The sequence below is a fragment of the Spea bombifrons genome, chromosome 1 (assembly GCF_027358695.1).
Source record: "Spea bombifrons isolate aSpeBom1 chromosome 1, aSpeBom1.2.pri, whole genome shotgun sequence".
NCBI lineage: Eukaryota > Metazoa > Chordata > Amphibia > Anura > Pelobatidae > Spea > Spea bombifrons.
This window is the reverse complement of record NC_071087.1, coordinates 35,754,527-35,779,124: the sequence shown is the minus strand read 5'-3', so window position 1 is coordinate 35,779,124 and position 24,598 is coordinate 35,754,527. Positions and strand designations below refer to the sequence as shown.

The 24,598-nt window shown below is 37.6% G+C and overlaps 1 protein-coding gene across 1 annotated transcript in view; it reads right to left on the bottom strand.

Moving 5' to 3' along the window:
* Nucleotides 1–24,598, bottom strand: part of LRBA (LPS responsive beige-like anchor protein) — a 237,704-nt gene that overhangs the window by 44,886 nt on the left and 168,220 nt on the right. The window contains exons 45-46 of the mRNA XM_053460618.1: nucleotides 21,395–21,514; nucleotides 19,772–19,924 (exon numbers count right to left, since the gene is read on the bottom strand). Of these exons, the coding sequence (XP_053316593.1) occupies nucleotides 19,772–19,924; nucleotides 21,395–21,514 (273 nt within the window). The remainder of the gene's footprint in view (nucleotides 1–19,771; nucleotides 19,925–21,394; nucleotides 21,515–24,598) is intronic.

The window sequence follows — 24,598 nt, the reverse complement described above, 5'->3', positions numbered from 1 at the left end:
ATCTGCTGAAAGGTTATTAAAGGTGTGCATCGGGAAGGGTATGTTGATGAGACTACTTTAATATTCTCTCTCTGTACCAAAGAACACTTCATCACAAAGCAGTATCTCTCGCTCCTCTGAAACCAGCAGCCTCCAAGAGCATATGTAGGCATTTCTACAGACTGCAAAATTAATCCCAATAACTTATACCACAGTCCTTCAAAGTTTGTCAATCGGATCCACCAGAAAAACTCATCACATGCACAGGTCGATCGGTATGAGAAGACACTATGTGATCCTATGAGGGGACCATGAATCCCAGTGGCTTTTGAGGCTTTGGAGGACATGCTTTGATCTATCATTTCAGCCGTTTGAGTCACTAGACAGCTACAGAGATTCTTTCTATGGTCAGGAGACACCTTGGCAAGGCCACAAATAAATATCATCAAGTGGCAAAAACTGGAAACAGAAAAAAGAATGTCTCATGAAAGCCTGGAAAATTAAACAATGGATCCTTAGCATCTTGTTTAACTAGAGTTAATTAAATGTGTGCTATTGTAATATTTTATCTAGAAGGTGAAAAGACAGATTTGTCTCCTTCAAACGTTGCAAACAGGCACTTGACTGAAGCCACTTGATGTGTAGGCACAGTTGGTGAAGGACATCCTTGTTACCCCTGATGCTAAAGTAATGCCAGCCATATAACCTTGAAGATTTGTTTGTCGTCATTTTTCAACAGGGCACATGAAACAGAAAGGAAAGGGAACAACTATACATTTTTGGGCGATACAAAATGTTTTTCGCAACTATATAAATTTACAGATGGTAATAGAGATACCATATTTGCTTCAGGGAAACATAGGCTGGCAAAATCTGAACCCGAAAGGACAAAACGAGAGAGATCTCAAACATATACACCCGCTAGCAGATGGATTTCAAGATTAATCGTAAGAGAGAATGCACAGAAGGGATGCAATTTTCTGTTATTCCCGCTCTGTTAGGCTAATAAGCTACATTTTTAATGTGAAACGGGATGTAACAATAAATTGTCCCCAAGAGCAATGCCTGTACTTTGACAGAAGGTCTGATTAGAACACAGCTTATAAAAAGAGTAACACATCAGAATGAATCACCCGCTATCAATATGATGCGTTTTCTTTCACGTGTTTATTTAAGTGCTTGGTATGTCATGATGCTGTTAAAACTTTCCAGTCTAGAATTTGATACATACAACGCACAACATAGAAGATGCTTACGCATAAAAAAACTGGCTTTGACTACCAGTGAAATGGTTGCCCTTTAGAAGAACACCAAAAGAAACACACCCTTTACATGCAGAGTCCAACGATAAAAGTTATGTATACGAACGATGCCTTACACTTCCACCATAGATAAGACGGCAGACGGAAAGGATTTGCCAAGTGTACAGTCAGAACGCTGCTCTGCTCCAGAGGGAACTTCCAATCAATGGCTTCTTTAATTTTACTCTTTGCTTTCACAGAGAGATTGCCTCATTAAGGTTCATTAAATATGTGTAAAGCAAAGGGTCACTAACATCGCTTCCCCCCTCCCGTGCTACTCGGAAACCTAACAAATCCAATCAATTGACAGCGCTCCCAGAGCTGATGCCGAACATCAATTATGCCCAATGTGTGCTTGGAGGAAAATCAGTAAAGGAAAACAAAATCCACTTTAACGTCCAATGGAAATACAATATTATGCAATGCAGTGGATTTATGGGAAAATAAATCAGAGCCTGAAGTCCAATTGTTAAGAATCAAATGGCAGTAAGAATAGGCCGTCTTGTGAAGCTGCACACAGATTGTCATCGAAACCCCCCCGGGAGTCATATGTGCCTTGACAAACTGTGTCCAACCAATATCTGTTTTCTTAATGAGATCCAAGAAGCATAGGCACTGAGGCACCTCGGATACGTGAAACTGTACACAGTGCAGATGCCATACTCAAATATTCGTTTCTACCTTAAACACTTTTTAAAAATAAATAAGAACAAATTTAAAGTACATTGCAGTATCAGCAAAATAATACAAAACGATCCCTAGTGGTGAATAATTACTTGCTGGAACATTGCAAGACTGCAATAATTATCGGCGTCTTACCTGATTAAATAGCCTTAGAACAACATTTTATAAAGTTTTATAAGCAATTTTTTTTTGTATGCAAGAGCTCTTTCTAGGCAAGTAACCAAATGTACAGTAACAAACTCATAGATAGATAGATAGATAGATAGATAGATAGATAGATAGATAGATAGAATAGGATAGATGCTGGCCCCTTCGTTACTACTACCTTCAAGCAAAATGGGATGGATTCGCTCACGTGTCTTAAGGACTGAAATCACATTGCAATACAAAATGGCAGAGTACACTGGGGTAGTATTAGGAGTGTTAGGGGTTATTTAATGAATCAAACCAAAAGGATTAAACTGGAACAAAATATATATGTTTCAATATCCAATACTCAACTGCACTTTGCATAATAACATATTAAGCATGAGGATGCTGTAAACGACTGCATGAGTCTTAAGTTGAAGGATTATATATATATATATATATATATATATATATATATATATATATATATATATTATAGGCTTTGTAGAGAAAAATAGGTTTGTATGACTCTTTTAGTGTTGGGCTTCCAAAAAAGTATCACCTTTAACTAAAGACTCCATTGAGGCTATTTGAATTTTCCTATTTATATGCTCACTGTACTGACCTTACATGGCGACATCTCCTGAAAAGCAAATGGTGCAGGAAACTGAAATATTTTAATTGCTGATGACCTATATACAATAACCAGCCAGTGGAAAGATCAGGATACATTTACACTGAACTTGCGTAGAAAGAATATAAGCAGCATCGGCCATATGAATTAGTGGAATGTTTGTAGAAAATATGCTAAAGCCGAAGAAAACCTAAAAGCCTCAAGAAAAAGAATAAAAATGTAACATGAAATAGATTTTAAACAGCTGGTCACTTCAGCTTTTCAGACATGACAAATACTACCTATGATCCTTCTATTTGAATGTTTTATAGAAAGCCCAGTACTTGAAAAGTTACATTTTTATATAGTCATATGTCTTAAGTATACATATAAGGTGTATATATATATATATATATCACGTGTACGTAAAGAAAGCTCAAAAGGATCTGCAATACCGGAAGAAAAATCACAAATATACATCTACTTATTTTATCAAGACAATCTCGAGAGTAAATGGCTTAGATGAGTAGGAAACAGGATTTTAGCAGACCTGGTGGCGCAGGATAATCCATGTTCAATAGACTAAACTTGGCCTGCAGGCTTTACTGCCACACACACACACACACACACACACACACGGAACTAAGGTCCACCGTTACCAGTGGCCACAAGGAGATACAGATAACATCAGCTTCCACCCACAAAAAAACAGGAGCGTTGTCTGTCTGTGCAATATACAACTATCAAGTTACCTTTTAAGATGAAATACAAAAATGGGTTTTGTAAACTGCCGTCTTCTCTTAAAAACCACACACAACTGTATAAAAAAAATGATGTTTACGTTCAAAGATGTTATGCTTAAAAATCAAGCTCTGGTTTGATCTTCAAACCCAGAGAAACAAAAAGACCAGGATATCAATCAACCCAACAGAGGGCCAGGGCACCATAAATGCTTCCAGGTCATCACTTAAAAGTGTACCGTTTTGGGTTTTTATTTTTTTTTATTTTTATTATTATTATTTTAATGGGGACGGTTAAAAAAAATTAAATGTTGCTACGTTTCTCTATATCTCCTACGCATTCTTGTCAGAGACGATTGAGACTCCTGAGAAATTCTGCATTAACTCTCACATACCTAACTTGGTCTCACAGGCTTTAATGTTGAGGAATGATGGGCTTATTTCCCAAATAAGTCCCCTTTCCAAGGTAGTCCACAGAACCCATGATAAGGTGCGGGTCGAGGAGACTTTTTTTTTTTTTTTTTCTTTGATTTGTACAGCGAAAAAAAAAGTTCATTTTAGAATGGGGAAGAATTCCTTCTGAAGCTTTGAAAAAAAACCCGTGTATGTAAACGTGAGCTTCCCCTTTTACTGCCACAAGTCTGGAACACATTGTGCTGCAGCTCTTTCTAACAGATTAAGAGGGTTTAATAGGGGCCTAAACCCAAATGCAAAGGGCTCTCTGCAGAGAGCTCACTAATGAGCCTCAAGCTTCAAGCAGCAGCTTTCAAACATAATGGCTTCATGCAATGCCACCCCATGAAAGAATGCAGCTAGCTATACGATGACGGCCATTATAATAAAGGACTGGGGCAATTAACTCTGATTTAAAACCATCTAACTGGAGAAAGAAGTAAGGGGGCTGACGACGGTGTCACAGGGAGGAAGAGATGGAAGCCGCCCCTGCCTACATACACATTTTCATGGAAACTTTAAAAAAAAAATTTTAAGAAGGGCTTTTGGTAAAACTGCTTTTGACCTCAAATACATAGAAATTCTAAACTATGGGGCTGTACAACATACCTGCACCCATTGTATTAACTCCTTTTACATGATTCACATGAGACATCAAATTATTAGCCATTGTTTTAAGCGCAACTTCAAGCTTGTCTGCAGTTTGTATACAAATAAATCAATCAATTACTGATATACTTACACTAAAAAGAAAAAAAATTAGCTTGTGATTTTTATTTCTATACTGTATATATATATATATATATATATATATACACATATATATATATATATATACACACACACATACATACATACACACATTAAATTATTAAACATACAGATATATCTGTAACTTAAGTATGTTTTCTGTCATGCAGAAGTGTTGTCAAATGTATAAACAATTGAAAATAAACTGGTAATTTAGAAGGAAACAATAAAGGAGTCACTGCATGTAATACAGGATTCTAAAAAATAAATAAAATGTAAAAAAACTCAGCTCCTATTCTTTACCTGCTGGAAAAGTGGCAGAGCTCAAGTCTTTTCGCATGGTGGTAGCACATGCAGCTAACCAAATGTTTATGCAAAGCCTCAGATTTATTTGACAGCTTTACACCTTTGAGCATGATATAATTAAATGTTTAGACAGCCAAACAAAAACTATATAAATCTGAAAACTGTTAAAACTTACAGCATCTAAAGTCAAAATGATGGAAACCATCGCAGGCAGTACCATGACATGTACCCCTGCGAGCTCCTGCAAAATGTATACTTCTTTTTTTTTTCTTTATGGAGGATATACAGGGAGCTTTATTTGTTAAATTTAACTCCTAGAGCTCTTGTAAATAACCACGAAACCATACAGCAAAGGGGGAATTTTCTTTACGACGGTAAACTAAACGCAATAACCGTAAATATGCTGCAGTTGGATTTAAAACTTTTGAAGCCAATACGGATCTACAGCATTAGTTCTTTCTGCGTCTAACTTGCTGCTGCAATGCATAAAGGAGTCATTTCTTTTTAAAAGCGCTGCCTTTGATGTTCTGTTCGCGTACACTATACCTTGATGCAGAACTATAAAGAATGAAGTAGCTGCCTTCGGTACAGAGAAGAGTCTGTCCCACGTCCAGAATACAAAGTACAATATTTTCCACATTTACTCAATGTTGTTGATCTAATTTACCGATAAATAAAAATCCTTGTACATTTACAGCTAACTATTTCAATGGAGCAGAGGGAAGAAAAAGAAATAAGCAGAATTAAACAAGATAGTGGCAGTAAACACAATATGCCTTAATTCAAGGTTGAAACATTTAAAATACTTTATAATTTTGTGATGGATTCTTATGATGTACCAAAAAAGTGTTATATCTACTATTGTAAAAAAGATTTTTAGTTTACTTGTATTCTAAAGGCATTTGTCAATATTAAATTATGTGGTATCTAGTAAATTAAAAATACATTTTTATTTCATTTAATTTGCGCTGCATCTTCACAGGTAAAAGCAATTCACTCAATAGTTTCAACATATTAGAAGAAGAAAAAAACTAAAACGAAGTATATTTCTATAAACAACAAAATGCCTTTATTTTAAGTTTTTTTATTTTTTTTTTTTTTTTTTAACTTCAAATAAGTTGTTTTGCTTCTCTTTTTAGGTACATGTTCTAATCCTGCATAATGTCACTACAAAAGTATTGGAAATAATAGCCTAATAATAATCTACAAATAATTACCTTTAAACTATCATTTTGATCTACATAATTGCAACCTCATGTCTTTGGCTGCTCCCCTTAACCACGTTATGCTGATCGTGAGTTTTGTTATTCCTTCCAGCGAGGGAAGTGCACACCGATATTTTGTGTGAAAACAGTGACCCTTTTGTTATTTAATAACCTAAAATGTGATACCACGAAGAAAATAAATAAACCATAATTATAGAATAATTTGCAAGTCATCTTAGTTACAAAGGAGATCAGAGAGAAATCCCGACACCTAAAAAGAATTATTAAAAGCTATAACTGCCTTTGCAACATTTTCCTTCATTTGAGCATCAGTTGCTTTAACAATGCTTTACGTTGTAGTAAAACATCAGTGTAAGAAGCTATTCTTATAATACACATTAAAAGCTTTACCAGGCAAATCATGTATTTAAATGTGTTATGAACCAAATTTTTTTTTTAAATAAATATATATATATATATACACAAACATATATTTGTATTTATATAATATACAGAAAAATAAATATACAGGCGCGCACACAGTATACAAACATCTATAAATTATAAGCGTGTATGAACAAATCATATTTTAATTATGTATTCAAGGATTCAAAAGCCATGTCTATTTTGCTAAACACTAACTACCCACTGGATTCCCCCAAAATATCTTACTCAAAACACTTACTCTTGTGAACAGAACAGCCATTCTAAAAGCGCTCTGTTCTTGGGATACCAAGATAAAAATAGCGAGTCATTTTTGCATGAATCCAATCCTAATTAACTGGGCAGCGGCAAGGACATGAAACTTAGCGGTATTTAGCAAAGCACTATGTTATCTGGATATAGATATATTTGAAAAGTTTTACATATTGATCAGCCGAGACCCCAAACCGGCAGAAGCACAAATGTTTTTTCCCCCCCAAACTCAACATCTTTTATATTTTATTCTTATGGTAAAACAAATATATACGTTTCCAATAAACCGATATTACTACAGAAAGAGTCACTGCAAACTCAATAGATTTTTACTGTAAATAATATTTTTCCTAAAATACACTAAAGTAGATCTTAACATCCTAGCATTAACGTTATAGGCAATAAGAATGTTTCCTTATTTCTAAATTGTAACAATTATTTCAATTATGGGTCTATGATTGAATACTCATTAGAAAAGCCATATAACAGTCTCATGTTTGCTGCTCATGGATTGGAAAGCAAAGCATCACATTTATTCATGGAGAGAGAATATATTCTGGAAATCTGAAAAAATAATCTCCCTAATGGCAAACTTCTTTATCTTCTGTGGATCAGCTAGAGAAAGGAAGCTTAAGGCTGGTTCTGGCTCATATTTCCCGTAAGCCGAGATACACTAAGCATTGGGCCTGAGCTCACAACGGCCTTGCCAACCTTAATTCTGTTCAAAACAGTACACCTTGCAAACATATAAAGTCATGTGTGTAGTAGATTGTGACAGCAGCTGTAGGTTACCATACATTAACATAGCGATAAAACAAAATTCATCGGAAATAAGAACCATCAACTCCATTAGTGAAGAATTTGTGAAAAAGATCGCCACAGTGATATGCACATACAACAAAGATAAACCAAACAAAAAAAACACAACAATGTAACATGCGCCTGGGCTCGGTGAGGATGTTACAGCGATAAGCAAATTTACTTTATTCCACTGACCATATTACTGAAAATGTTAATCAGGAGTCACCAAGGTAAAAATGTGTTGGGGCAAATAGAAAGTTAATATAAAGAACTAGGTAAACATGATCAACTAAATGATTAAACTCTTCCTATGACACATACAACAAAGCCAAGAGTTGAATATAGGGACTGAGAATGCAGGTTTGAATATAGAGAACTGATGAGAATAGGTCTTAAATCATGTATGGACACCTTATGTATTTTGTGTTTAATGTGTGTGTATATAATATATATGTGTATATAATATATATATGTATATATATATATATGTATATATATATATATATATATATATATATATATATATATATATATATATATATTTCCCATGGTAAAAGGAAAAATAAATGGACTCTTTTTTTCAGCCAGTAGACAGAGAGTTAATACAGTTTAAGACGGCTCAGGCGATAATGGCCTATACGGAAAAACAAATATTTTAAAAACCGCATAACTATTTAAACATTTAAGTCACTAAAACATTTAAAATCCACTTTGTAACTGAATTTAAATGGTAATGTTTCTGCGGCGAAGATTCAGTCTAGTTAAAGGTAAAAGGGAACAGTTGTTTATATACTGGTTGAAATGTTTGGGAAGCTGCTCGCATTCTCATGCTATGTTCTCATTTATCATTCTTTAACTTGTGGGGATGGCTCCAGAGAAAGACAGATGAAAGAATGAGAGACTATGTTTAGGTTCCATCTGCATATATCAGGTAATTGAACGGAGACGCACCAAGTGGAACCTCTTGTCCCTCTATGGGAACGTATCCTAATGCATGCTCTTCACTTGATATTGGTGGGATGGAAGCCTTCTACTTCAACAAACAAGGCAGCCTAAATTGGTAAAATCTTTCAAAATTTAGAATAAATGCGTTAATAGCATAGTTTAAAAGCATGTGATTCAGACACAAAAGTATTTGTAAAAGGGACACTGATGCGGATTATTTTTTTTGCTGAAAAACTACTCATAACAACTGAAATTGATGTCAGTACAAGCAAGTTAGTTTTTTATCAATGTTGTACATAGCTTTCTAGTGCAGAATATTGTTTCAATAGACATTTGAAAAGGGGTTAGAAAGGTTGGCAAGATAATTACCAAGAACGATGAAATGCTGAACTATTTTCGGTGTATGGTAGAGCCCCCTCCCCCAAATATTTCAACAAAAAATGAATACCGGCGTGCAAAGTAAAAAGCAAGAACTAGTGCAATATGAGGGCAACATGATAGACAAATAAAAGCACCGTTCAGTAAAAATTCAGCACATGTCCGGTGAATACCATTCCAAAAACATCTTAGGCATAAATATTGGGGATTCGTCACACTGTATGGCCATATATTGCTTAGCCCGCCACTACATCAAATTACCCCATGTTTGGCAAATCCTACCTAAATTTTCATGGCTATATTGCTTACCAAGGAGCTGAATCAATAGACTCCACGGCATTTAAACCCAAAAGAGACTCAAGCAATTTAAAACCTTCTCTGGACACCATTAATGAGGCGCCTGTGTGGCAGGAGGGGCTGCGCAACCCTAAGGTTTGGTTAGAACCTGCAAACATGCACAGAAAAAAAAATATATACAAACGTAGAGGAGCTTACAACCGATAAAGCATAAAACATTCAGATTCCCGGTTGGTGTTAGAATAATGACGACCAAAAGGTAAACAAAACAAGTATTCAGCGCATACCAAGTGTATATTATTCAAAAAAAACACCTAAGGCATAAATATTGGGGACTATAATATGGCCGTATATTGCTTAGCCTGCCACTATGTCAAAGTATCCCAAATCTGGTGAGTTGTTTTTCTATAATGACATCATAACATTTTTTTTCACCATTGGCCAGCTAAAGGGCTGGGGTTAATGAAATGGTGCTCTTAACAACATGCCAAAAAAAAAAAGTGCTTGTGTACTCCAAAGACCATTTCTGACATGTCCCCAGATCTGCGGACCTTGTCTGTCAAGGGCCAAGAGTTTCCCACTCTCACAGGTGCCACACATCCACTATTATATTCACTGTTCTACTAACAAGTATATGGGACTATATATATAATATATGGTGAAGTCAATGCAAGTTCTTAAAAAATCATTTCACTGATATTTGCATTATTAAGGGGTCAGTGAAACAATTTTCAAGAACTCTCATTAATTTAACCATATACCGTATTATACAGAACCAATTAAGCTCTTCATACAAGAGAAGCACACTCAGGTTGGCTTTGTGAACTGGATACTATCTCAGAGCTGATATGTTTAACAGTTCTGCTTTAATGAATAAACCTCATGGCCTTTCCATGATAATAAGCCGACCGTTATAGCTGAGCATCATGGGAGAGCTACCTGCTGGCCACCACTGCACTTAGGTAAGCAAGTCTACTGGATATATCAATTAAGACACAGTTACAGCAGAGTGTTAAGTCTAAGAACAATCACTAAATTAATAGATCTGCTGATCCAGAGACCTCAGTTTAGGATCTGTGCAGCTCACCCACTATAGAAAACACCATGGGGTCACACACGTTGCTTAGTAAATAAAGATCGGGGCAAATGAATAGAGGAATACATACACATCTTTGTAATATTCCATGTGCACCAAACTATTTCCATATTTGGGAATCTGGACATATATTTATTACATATAAAGAACCCATTTGGAACCATTTCCACGTAGTGCAACTAGTCAAGGGTGCTATGGATTTTGTTAAAGGAGCATATCTAAGTTACCAGGTCTCGAAAAAGCTCCAGATGTAAGTATTTTATGTGGATGTCATTCCTTTATAGTAGATAAAAGAGGCATGATGGGTAACACTTCTTGTCCTGACTAATTAGAAGAATGGAGTCCAGTTAAACGGATCAAAGCAAACCAATTCCAATAGAGAAGCAATATTCCCGTTACAGTAATCACAAGTGAAAAGCTGCGCATCAAGCTTTACTTCCCATAGCACGCTATGACAGCTGTGTCCATGTGTGTGCCAAAGGAGGGATTTTGTAACAACAATTTAGCAGTTCTGTGTTTTTGTGTGTGAAAACATTACAAAATATTTAAATTTATCATACAGAGTAAAAATCAAACAGCCATTATTGATCTTAGATTAAAGGGTAACACGATTCGCTAATCTTAAAAACAAGTGTTTGTTCTAAACAATCCCAACAGCTCTAAAATTATCCGCCATATATATAGAGACATTTTTTTGGTGCATCAATATTTTAGACTAGCATCACTGAATATACATAGGTATGCGAGTGCAACCGTGGTCAAATAAATCAAATCTGCATTCCAATTTACAGTTACCAAGAGAGGGCTGACACCTTTTGGCTCAGGAAAAAGGTACAGTAAAGTGGCCCCCTGCCTCCCCACCACATACAAGCATTCACGCTTCTAGTGAGGGCCAGATAACATCACACTATATGGCCCCACTTAAGGTCAGCCTCCCAGAACACGCTGGCACAATGCAGAGCATCATGATTTAAGTCAGGCAATTATCCCCTTGCCCAGAAAGCCCATAGTTATGTATTAACCCCCCCCCCAAAAAAAAAAAACAGCAGCATTTCATTACCAGTTTAATTATTTGGTCTGTAAACAGAAGACCATTTGTAAAAAAAAAAAACTTCAGATCAAGATGCATCTCTGTCCACTACACATCGACATGTAGCTGAGCGAGCATGGAGTGCAGCTCAACGATGCACATTACTCAAAACTCATGGCTGTGAAGATATGGAAGAACCTGGGAGATTAATATAACTGTTCATCCTGTAATGAAAAAAATATATCGGGGGGCGATAACCAGGCCACAAAAAATATTTTGGAATATTTTTATTTGTAAATCACTAGCTGTTTCCAAATGCCAACAAATACGTGAGCTAAGCATACGTTTTGTTTTCTTAGGATACAATTTCACGGCTATAATGCAGCCTCAAAGAGCAAATTGCATCACGAGCCTCAGGGGTTACATTTTTTTTCTTTGCCCCAAACACAAATCGCCCATGACATTAAAGTACACAGGTCAAATACAACACTTTTTGATACGTTTGCCAGAAAACTGAGAAATGGTGACTGTTAATTTCAGCTTTCCTCAAATTTATCATCTTCATCTACTCTTAATGCACGAAGCAACGCTGCATTTCCCCACCGTCGTCAAGAACTTTTAAAGATACGTTTCTTGTTGGCTTGTTTTGTTCATTGCATACGATCAACTAACAGTTTCCAGTTGTCAGCTTTAAAGAGTGCAATATAAAGTCCGGGGCCTAACTGAAGTATATTTTTTGCATAGTTAGTGGGTGGGTGGGTGCAGCTGTATTAGTTCATGTAATGTTTAACACATGGAAACCAAAATGTTCTATTACCTCATTTATGGTAACACTCATAAACTACGCCGTACACAGTAAACATGTCTGCCCAGTAAATTAAAATATCACTGCGCTATGCAGCAGCTGAGGCTGTCCAGATCCCGTCTGTAATCCAATAGAAGCATGGGATTGTCTTCAAAATCTAGCAGGGAAAAAAAAAATCCCTAAATAAAATAAAATTGAACTAAAAATAAAAATCGCCACAAGGTTCTAAGATCCCTGCAAGAAATGCAAAAGCAAACAAGCAAGAGTTAAACAGCAATGTCATGTTTTACCAGTACTGTTTCTGAACAAGAAAACAGTTCTTGGTCAGCCAAAGAAAGGGTTAAAGTATAGACGTGTTATAACATCATCTGACAAGGTCTACAAACGTCAAACATAAGTAGCAAAGAGAAAACGTGTTGGATTTCCCTACCCAGCAGGTAACGAGTTAAATACCCATTCACCGGCTGGATCCACACATTTACCGGAAGCCCAAATTTTTAAGTATGCCCCGCTTATCATGTACATAGTTCCAATAATTTTGTACATGTGATATGACGTGCTCAGACTGAGCGACACAAACCAGACACGAATGTGAGAAAAATATTTGGTTGTAGAATCAGTACCAGATTTAGATCTCCAGAGCAGAAATAAGCAAAAAGGTTATGGAGACCATTTAGTCCCTTTTGGGGACAGTACTTGCATACGATGAGTGTCAGGTGGCGGTGCACCCAATACGTGTCTTAAATTGCGGTTTTTAAGAAAAAATGAATAAGCGACTTTATTCAGATTTGTTTATCAAGGATCACTAAATATTCTAAACAAAGTTTATGACCAACCGTGGAAGCAAAAAATAATTTTAAAAAGATATCATGTTCACGTATATCTGTTACATTTTATAAAGGTTACTGTGCCTGGGCAATCATGGCTAATCCATATAATTAAACCGGTGACATGACTCTACAAAGAGGGGACGCCATTTATGGGAGGTCTTCGCAGACAAAGCCACGGCAGAGAGATCAGATGGGCATAGCCGAGCGCTCACTACAGTTCACTCGCTTGCAGGAAGGCAATTTCCTCTCCCTCTCTCTCTCGCCTCCGACACAGTTACAAGATCTCAGAGTCCAACTCATGGGCTTGACACCTTCACTAAACTGACAAGCCGAGGAAGGACGATGACTTAACTTCTTACCACAAAAATAACACATTTACGTGCTCCCACTGTAAATGTTGTGTTGTTTTATATCACACCAGGTCCCGAGACGGAATGTTATTCAAATGTAACACAATAATCTGAAAAACATGGTATTCAGGGAATCACTGGCCGGCTAGCATCCACTTCCTTCATTAGATGCACTGGCATGATTCCTCGCACAGAGCCATCTGCAGAACGTTTGCTCCATTGCACATCTATCCGCACTTTCCCTTCTGTCTGCGTACTTTAAGCTGGGCAGATGCCAAACAGATGCCCTGGTTATGATATATTCTGCAGTGGCCGAAGCCTCTACTTTCACACACACTGAAAATAAATAATAAAAAACAGAAACTGCAAACATATAGAGAATTTTAAGGACTGTACATGTGCTATTCCCGCCTCAAATAAGACTTCATACACTGGAGGAATACCATGTTTGCACTAGTAAAACACTGCATGTTAAGCAGCATATGTGTTGCCAGCATACATGTGATCGTTCCCACTCCCACCAATTTCAAATTCAGCAGCCATTGTCTTCCATGTGCAGGAACTGTGTTTCCTGCTTACACTGCCTGTTTTCAGTAGATGCAGCTGGGAAAGAGTTAAATAAGACAAAACACAAATTTCCCCCCAAAATGCATTAAAAAATTAGACTAAACTGTTCTTTGAGCAGGCAAAACCCAACAGGAGTTAAAGGTTACAAGTGAATTGATTTGCACTGTCAGATTAAGTACTTTTGTTGCATTTTTGCAAATTACAGATTGCTGAAAGGGACCACCCTAATAGCCCTGTGTGCTTTTACCACAAAACTGTAAAATATGGCTTTTTACAGAAGATACAAAGGTCTGCAACAGGGTAGACATTCCTGGTGGAACAAGTCAAATGATTTTCGTAAATTAGAAGAATGGTCGAGAGTGTGGCAGCTGCAGTTTAATGTTTATAAATGTAAAGTAACGCACTTGGGAAGAATATAGCATTTGGGACCCAGTTCTGGGTTGAGACTTTGGGAGTCATTATTTCTGAGGACTTAGGGGTAAACCAGGCAATGGAATAAAGTGTCTGGAAAAGCAAGCAGGGTGCTGTGTTGTATAGTGAGAGGAATTACTAGCAGGAACAGGGAGGTGGTTCTGCGATTTTACAGGTCACCTAGATTACTGTGTAGAGTTCTGGAGACCCCATATTCAGAAGGATATTGACACATAGGAGAGCATTCAAAGAGGGCTACTAAAATACTAAGTGGTTTGCTGGATAAATATCAGGATAGACTAAGGTATCTCAGTATATATATATATATATATATATATATATATATATATATATATATATATATATATATATATATATATATATCATATAGGAAAGAGGGTGGTAAATAAATAGAATAGCCTCCCAGCAGAAGTGGGGTTATTTAAAAATGCATAGGCATAAAGCTATAACGAATCTCTTTCATTAGGAAAAATGGGCAGACTAGATGGGCTGAATTGTTCCTATCTGTCATCAAATTCTATGTTTTAATGTACCAAAAGTAGTAATTGTGCCCTTAATACTATACTGCACCCAATAAATCTGCCCTTTAAGAAATAATAGAATTATACTACAAACAGACTGTTTATAACTGTTACAGTGTGCTGGTTACAGAATAGTAAAAATATCATGAGGTGATGTTTCTAATAATATATTTAAACAATAAGATCTACCATCACAGTTCATAAATAAAACGAATCCCATGATGCCTCTCATAAAAAGAAGAAAATTTGGAACAAAATGTTATATGTTCAATGAGGGCTAGTGGAAGTATTTTTGCCACCCAAGGCAAAGAAATTACTCATTTATTTTTTCCCCACTTTCTTACATTTACTGGAGTGGGAAGAGTCTCGAAATAGGTGGCCTTGTCCAGGAAGCATGCACTTTACAAAGCTGTCACACCACAGGGTCTCACTCCAATAAGAACCTGAGTGACTCTACTCCTTAAGGGTCTTAAAGGGATTTTAGTTGACTAAACATGGAGTCTTTAGTCAAAGCTGATGCTTTTTATTCAGCGAACATTTCATTATGAAGGGCCAACACTGGCAGGTTCTTCCTGCTAGAAGGCCTGAGCTGGCCCTGTATAATGCATGTTTCAATGGGCAAGGGGAGTTTGGAGAATTCTTAGTGACTTAGTTATACATCATACAAGCTATTCTTGCAGCAGAAGCTTATTGAAAACAGGCTCCCATGAAGTATAGTGAAGTGAAGGAATCCCCCTTTAGTGAATAAATTGCATAGATGAAATGTTACAAAAGCTTTCGGGACCACTTCATTCTACCTGAAGGAGAGATCTCTTCTTAGGTCCTGAAAGAGTAGGCAAAGTTAGTATCTTTGATTGGGCCAAAAGAAAAATATAAATTCAATCCAGATGGAAGCAAGAAACCCACCAGACCCCGAAAGCGTGTGTAATTTTACCCAATAAAAAAAAAAAGTTATCATCTTAAACCAAACACTCCACAAGTGGAGTCACATTCCAAAACACTACATTTTACAGTGTGACAAACAAACCTTGGAGTCTGCAGATGAAACTAAGCAACCTATGTGCGTTAAAAACATCCACCCTATGTGTATCCCACCCAAAGCATCCATCTTAAATTCCTCGCCTCTCCTTAAAGTCGATCGGCCCCGGAAACGGTAGTGTGAGGAGAAGAAATAGGACATCAGAGCAGGGAACCTTGCGCTAGTTCAGCCATATTCTCAGGTTCCTCAGCATAAAACAGTCCTTTCTTTCAAACACATTTCTGAAAACAATTTCACTGATTGTATATGAATAAGTAGATAGTTTTATTAAATTAATTTATGATTACAACTGTGCTCTTGGCATCTGCAGTGCACTAGCAAAACTTCCTCTTATGATTTTTAATATATTAAATACATTAGATCTCCTGCCAAAAAACTGTAACTTTGGAAAAATCTAAATTTAATCCCTGGCAGAGTCAAAAGCATAATTCTTAACAAGTACATAAATAAATGATTTATTATCCATCGATGGAATAAAAATCTGAAAATGATGCAAATAACCAAACCCCTATAGATCTGCCTGTACAACGCTTAAGGTTTTGATTAAGCTTTCATCATCACCAGTTGGATGCAATATATATACCTGGCTTACATTGTCCAACATTAACATTTTAATATTGTAGCAATGGCTCGTCGGACACGGGCTTCTGTTTTAACCCGTGACATTTAAACAGTGATGCAAAGTGAAGCTCTGGGGAAAAATCATATCCAATAAAATAAATATGTATGGTATTGAAGCTGCCAAAGGCGATTCATGCCAATTCTCTTCTATGTACTACTAGGGCTTTCATTTTATTCTAAAATGGTGGAAATTTGGGCATGTATTTCAGAGCCAACAGTTATGCCACACAAATCAAATGTTTTACATTGTTCGTATAAAATTAGCAGTAAATCAGCTAATTCCACCTATTGTAACAGGGGGAAAAAAGTCAATAAAACAATAAAACAAGATTTATCAACTTTGAGGTTGTGTAATGCAGGATTTAAGCAAGTGATGTGGAAAGTTTAGATAGCCAGGCCAAGTAATACAAAAGGACAGTATATAAAGGAATGTGTATTTTGTGTAATAAAACGATTTCCAAGAATACTGTATGTGAAAATGGGGATACCGGTGGATAAGTTTTTTTTTTTTTTTTTTTTAATAAAAGTTTTTTTTATATCAGAAAAATGAAATTGATGTGTAAATGAATATTGTTTTCAGTCTGCTTGCTAATTGAAAGAGTTTTTTTCTTTTTTTTGTTGAACTTGATGAACTTAGGTCTTTTTTCAATGTTATTTACTATGTAACTATGTAACTATGTAACATTAGGATTTAATGAAGTATGACACTTGTGGATATGAGCATGCTCTGTAGATAATCCACGGTTCTGGAGAGCTAGTGTGGCCCACCAGGTTTATTTTTTAAACCCCAGTCTGCATACAATACATATGGTTTATTACATCACTGTATAAATGCAGCCAAAGCACATGAAGCCATAATATCTACGAGCCATCCCATGAAAATGTTGCACAGTACTGATCCAGCGGGAGTTCTGGAAAACGGATCCCACTATAAATCATCTTCCTCTTATTTTAAGCAATATTTGTAAAACACATTTCTCAATTCATTCTGCACTTTCTCGGATTACTCTGAAGAAGCGGAAATGGAAAAATCAAATATGGCCTTCACTACAACAGAAGAGGAAGACCTCTGTGCAAGGTAACAGGACAAACACGAGGTACGGGGCCTGTTTGGGTGGGAATAGGTCAATGTAACACACCAAATAAAATGTTATTTATCAATTTAGAAAAAAAAAACAACAACAACTTTATGACGCCCCAAGCATTCCCTCACAGCTGTAATCAAAAATCTTGTGTTTATGTTAAAAATGTTTTGCAAAAAAGCACCAAAAAAACCCTACACACAGAAAAGAAGGTGTTTGTTTTAGAAATATAAATCATTTGACGAATACATAAAGATTTTACTTTAGGTGAGTGCCACACAAGCGGCTAGTTGGAGGAAATAGTCCCCCCATCATGGTAACCTTTATTTGGGGGTATTTTATATATATATATATATATATATATATATATATATATATATATATATATATATAATACAAGAATGGGAAAAAATGTTGAGGAATCATTTAAAAGAAGCATGTCATTTAATTTATGTATAGGGCTGAAGCATCTGACCCCATACTGTACAATCTGTTATTATGTGCTGTCCTATATATCATCTGTCCTCGGTGCTGCTTTGCTTCAGGATGACAGACAGCTGCAACATTATCTGCCTGTTCAACCTAAGGACCATCTGACTTTAATTGCCGAACGCAGCTTGATGTGGAGCTGGTCTGTTCGAAGCCAAAAGCATAGCACTGCAATAACGTGAGAAGGCACAAAGCTGCCAACGTGGGCCTGAGAACAGGGGCTGTGTCTGTCTGGACGCCTGACGGGCTGCAGGAAATATGATTAATGAGAACGCTATAATGATATTGGGAACCCGATTAGCACCACAAAAAGGTCACAGATCAAAGCGGTAGGCTTTGCAAGGGCCTCAATCATTGTGTATAATCTGTGGGCTGGGAAGAGGTAAACCGGGAAGCCAGACAAACACCAACTCCTCGTGGATAACCACACAGACAAGAAATCTTTCGAGCAGGGATGCACATTTCCACAGCATCGAAAGTAAACCAATTTGTATAGCAGCAGGGTTTCCTACTGCCGGGACCACAAGAAAGGCTGTTTATCGGTAATGTTATTTGCACACGAACGCATAGCAACACATTTTAATTATATATAGCGGGTTTCTGTGTTGTGGAAGACTAGAGAGGGGGCTGCGGGAATCTGGCCTGTTGAACATGTAAACACAATTTAATGTACTCTTCGATATGATACAGATATTAGTTTACCATTTCATTATATTCTTTCACTGGTTCCAATAAAACATCAAATTGATACAATTTCCATTATTAGGACGTACTTTCGCCATCAGTTAGAATGTAAACCACTGATTACTGGTTATATATGTTCCTCTACCTTAGTTGCACAAAAGCTATAGAATATCCTGATAATGTCCCCAGTTAAGATGGAGGCGACATTATGTTACCCTGTGGCATGAAAACATGTCTGTAGGGCATGGAAACATCCAATACAGACCTTCAGATTTCGTAACACGGCACAACTAGTGATCAACATGTGACAAGCTCCTTATGATATGGCGTTAATAAAAGGAGGCCCAAAAACAACTGCATGGTAAGGGAGCTCCCTGTATTTAACCGGGAAAATATTCTGTTACCGGTTATTTTTGGTTAGAGAATGTTCAAAAACACACCTGGTTTGTGAAATATTAAAGTCTGGGTGAGATTTCCAAAGACACATTTGGACAAGTTCAAATTTATTTCTGGGAGCAGGCCGGCAGAAAACATTTACATACGATCATAATTTCTAAGAGTATTCGTTGAAAATCTGTGAAAACATGGAGTGCAATACGTACAGAATGACAGGTTTAAAGAGAATGATGAGCTGAAACTCTTACATTCTTCCTTCTATAACAGACTAGGCACTTGAAGTAAGAGAACTGGCTTTGTACATGCTCTGAAGTTTGACCTTCAAAAGAGCCACCACGATGATAAGAAATGCTGTGAACTAAATAAAAAATGCTTTGATTATGTTACTTACAGATATCGTCATTAATTCAAGATGGTTCCCCGCCTCTTCTTGAGATGTGCCATTGTTTAGATAAAATTAACATAAAGCTCAGAAGGAAAAAGGAAAAACAAAACATACATCTGGCTAAGTTGTATTGCCTTTTACTCTAATAAGTATATGGATATGCTTACCAGTCTGTTTATGCGAACAAACTGTTCTGGTGTTTTGGCCCATGGAGGAAGCTCCACATCGGATACCACTGTGCCGTCATCCATCACACCAAGATTGTAATTGTTGAAATTTACAAACATCTCAGGAAGGTAGTAGAATTCTGGAATCAGCTCCTGCGGAGGGATAGGTAATTATTAGACACTTGTATTTGAAAGAGCAGTGATGTATTTTGTTTGAATGGTTCGCCTGTTTATAAGTCTAGTGTGCCACTGGTATGGATGGCTGCTGGCAAGGTCCAAGTTTGAATACACCGAGTGAGCCAACCTGTCTTAGCAATGTCTATACAGAAACAAGCCGCAGGTAGGAAACAGCATGAAACTCCGTGAAACAAAAATCTCTGTGAGATGCGCATACCCTTCCTACACAACTATTTAATCATGTAAAATGTTGCCTCTCGTTACTTAGTGCTGCTCTGTGGTTAATGTCTAGGATGATTTGAATGACAGCGTGAAGAAATATTAGGAAATGTGAAATCTGTTATTCACAAAAAGAGTTTTGTCAGTCTGTGGTCTTTGACATCACCACCACTACAACGTATTTTATGTATTGATTGTATGTCCCTGTAGCGCTCAGAGTGCTACGGTCAGTGTGGGTTCCATCTATCCAAACAAAGCATGAGATTAAATTAAAAGGATACAGCTGAAAACCTACAGACGTGACACTAGCTCTGTGACCTTTTAAAAGAAAAGTCATATCATATCTGAATTACTGTGTGCGTTAGGCCTAATATTACACGGTTTCCTATTTGGTAGACCTGTATATCACAGGCTGTCCTCCCTCTCTAGCTTGCACAAGGTTTAGACAAGACAAGTATATAACAGTGAATAAAACAGTCTCCTCCATTATGTGCCACAGAACCACATGGGTCTGTCAGGGATCCAAGGAATCTGTTTTTGGAATCCGGTATAAGTATGGGTCAGCAGATCAGAGGACTCCAAACCTTCCCCTGAGGGCAAGAGCTAAGAAAACAGCTTTCTACACATCCATGAGGAACAGAGAGGTCACGGGATTAGTTAAATGGTCATTCTAGTGCAGTCAAGGCTAAAAAAGCATGGATCAACCAGGAATTCATCTATTATCACCTTCTTCACTTTGTAAAAGACTGTAAAAAGCTTTGTTTACAGTCGTCCTAATAAGCCAAGGAGGGCAACAAAAACCTATACCACAAAACATGCTGCCGGGGGTTCCTGAGTTCCATGCTAGACTTCTTACTGAAACAATATTCATCGCCAAATATCTGCGCTTTTGGTTATCATGTTTAATAATTTCCTTGGGTAACAAAGGCACAATTAAACACATTCACAGGTGGCAATGCTACGACAAATACTCTTGGTGTGCTTCACAAATTAATTATATATATAATTCTACTAGTAAAATATAGGAGCAAACCCTTGTCTTAATCTCTACAATTACTATATATACGCCTGCAGCTATATACACTTTGCAACTTTGGCACTCAGTGTTAAGTGTATTATAGACAAAACAGAATGTTTTTTATTGCTTGCTAGCTCTTGGAAATATGATGTCATCTGACTGTAGTTTTAAAATATAAATTAATTAATTTACATTAAATGTAATGTTACCTTGATATCAGAGGTGTCCCGCTGGGAGTTTCGCCATGCTCTGGAAACTGATGAAAAAGTTCTATCTGCGTGATCAAATTTACCACCTTGCAAATTCAGGAAAAATGTTGTGAATGGTTCCTAGGAAAAAGAGGTATTTTTTTTTTATTTTTTTTTTTTTTAAATAAAATACAAAAATAATTCTCCCACAGTTCTTCCTGAACTAAAACACTTCCTTACTAATTGGAAAGCAAACATTTTATTTAAATTCCTTAAAGGGAAAAGTTTATCTTGGAAAAAAAAAATGCGGTAACAGAGAAAATTAAGATTTTTTTATATTAAAAAAAAAATTGGTTTTAAAAAGCTTATTACAATAGCATCCAATGGAATGTTCTTACGGATTCCCTTTGTTGCTATAGCGATAACACCTAATCTACAGCATTTCTTCCCGTCTGGACACAGAAGCTCTAATGGTAGACAAAGGATCATTTCCAATGAGAGCAAAGCCACACAATTATTTCCACCAAGGCCAAAGTGTACCTTGTCTCAAAGGAGCTCAAAAGGCATATGGTTTTTACTAAAGATCTGTTTAATTCATTTGATTTTTTGATGGGTACGCATTCATTCTGTTTTAATAAACCACAAATTATTTATACCTACGGGTAAAATATCATTACATTCCTCCGACAAAATTTAATATGCTCGGAATTCCTCCCCCCAAATTTCAAGCTAATTGAAAATAATCAGCCTTTTCCCAATATATGCAAATAACGGCTCGATTTTACTTTGAATGATCGAGAAAAATGTTTCAAAGCTACTCCGCTGAAGAACACTTAAGCCTGTATTAGTAGATAATTGCCCAAAATTAGCAGTAAGCCATAAATTATATTAAGGATTTATGTCTGCGTGCAGTTTTCTAACAAGATTTAATTGATGGGAAGCCGCTAATGCTTATAACAAATAAATTGCTTTACACTAGATGATTGGGCTCACAAAAACATGCACTACTGTAAACCAGCATGTTAGCAATAAACTAGCTAATCCACCAAACACCTACGCTTTACAGAAGATCCTTATTATGGCTACTTAACATGATTAACAACAGATAAATTATACACGTTATAGACAGGAGTGTAAATGAGTAGGCAGAGAATGCAAAGAAACAAAGATCTACAGAAAAGGAGATACCATGAATAGACTCCAGAGTAAATCAGGAGCAAATCCATTACTCCAGGGGTATATTTAACAAGAGTCAGAAGAAGAAAGTCCCATTTGAAGCCAGCCAGCAACCCCAAAGTATCTCGATCAGCAGGGTCTACTCGCTCCGAGCATAAACAGATAAAATTCCCACGTCACCAGCTCAACGTAATCAACGTTCAACAAAGAAGAAAAGAGAGGCACTGCGTTGCTTTCCAATTCGCAAAGTATTTGTTTTGGAAGAATAAATCCATATAAATTCAGTTGTGGTGATTTCATAGCAAACAAACTTCTCTTAAAGTGTTAAGTGGCAAATGCGTTAAGTCTTCAAGAGATAGTTGTTTGCTGATTTAGTACAGATTTATTCTTCCAAAATAAATAACTTTACGAATTGGAACGCAACTCCGGAGTGCCTCTCATTTCTTCTTTGTTATATGTTTAATAAGGAGAAGGATTGTATCATTGTCAGAGACAAGTACCGGGGACTAGTGCTGGTTATCCCAATCATGCAGTGTCGCTTTTCAGCCCCTGCAAACGGATGAAGGGCATATGCCCATGTGTGCATTTCTATGTGGAATCGTGTTTTAGAATTCTACAACACTGTTCTCAAAAAGGTATCGAGGCAGAAGAATAGCCACCAAGTAGCTCTCCAGATGTTGTGAAACTACAAATCCCATGATTCTCTGTCTGCTATTAGATAACAATCATATCACTGCAGATGCAGTTCCTCATGGCTACGTTTGCGTGAGACCAACCAATCGGGACTTGGCAAGAGTAATGGTATCTGAGCGAGTTCAATAAACGACGCGTAGCAAGGAATTGGTTATACTGGTGTCCAGGCCCGGACTGGCCATCGGGCACACCGGGCATTTGCCCGGTGGGCCGGGCCACGGCAGGGCCGCATTGACTTAGGGGCTGATGGAGCTGCAGCTCCAGGCCCCTATACCCTACCAACTGCGACCGGGTCCGCCACTCTAAGGGGCCGGGAAGTCCCCACCAAGGCCGGCCTTGCGGGTCTGCGGCCGCACAGGGCTTAAATTAAAACGTCGGGGTTTTTTTTTTACTTTATTTAACATGGAGGATGTTAAATAAAGTTGAAAAAAAAACCCCGATGTTTTAATTTAAACCCTTTGCGGCCGCAGACCCCTAAGGACGGCCCTGGTGGGGGCTTCCCGGCCCCTTAGGGCAGGGCCGACCTTTGGGGTGTGCGACCGCACAGGGCGCCACACTCCAGGGGGCGGCCGCCACACTCCAGGGGGCGGCCGCCACACTCCAGGGGGCGGCCGCTCATCAGGGGGTGCCAACTTGCGGCACCCGGCACCCCTCCAGAGACGGACAGTAATGTCCGCCGCTGGAGGAGCAGGCTCGCAAGGGAGCGATATCGGAGGTCTTTAACAGACCTCCGGTTCCCTTGAGTGATTTTAAGCCGGGTTGAACCCGGCTTAAAATCACTCAAGGGAGCCGGAGGTCTGTTAAAGACCTCCGATACCGCTCCCTTGTGATCCGCGCGGCAACAGCTGTTGTGCGCCGGGGTTTGTTTTCAGATCCCGGCGCACAGCACTGAAGCCGCGCCCACCGCTGTCCGTGCACTCTGACCCGGAAGAAGACAGAGAAGACAGAAGAACTGAAGAAGAGGAGCGAAGAGGAGGAAAAGAAGCTGAAAGAAGAAAGGAAAGGTAGGAAAGCATTAAGTGAGAGTGGATTGGTATGTGTGTGGATCAGTATATATGTGTGGATTGGTGTATGTGTGTGGATTGGTGTATGTGTGTGGATTGGTGTATGTGTGTGGATTGGTGTATGTGTGTGGATTGGTATGTGTGTGGATTGGTGTATATGTGTGGATCAGTATATATGTGTGGATCAGTATATATGTGTGGATTGGTGTATGTGTGTGGATCAGTATATATGTGTGGATCAGTATATATGTGTGGATCGGTATATGTGTGTGGATTGGTGTATGTGTGTGGATTGGTATGTGTGTGGATTGGTATGTGTGTGGATTGGTATATGTGTGGATTGGTGTATGTG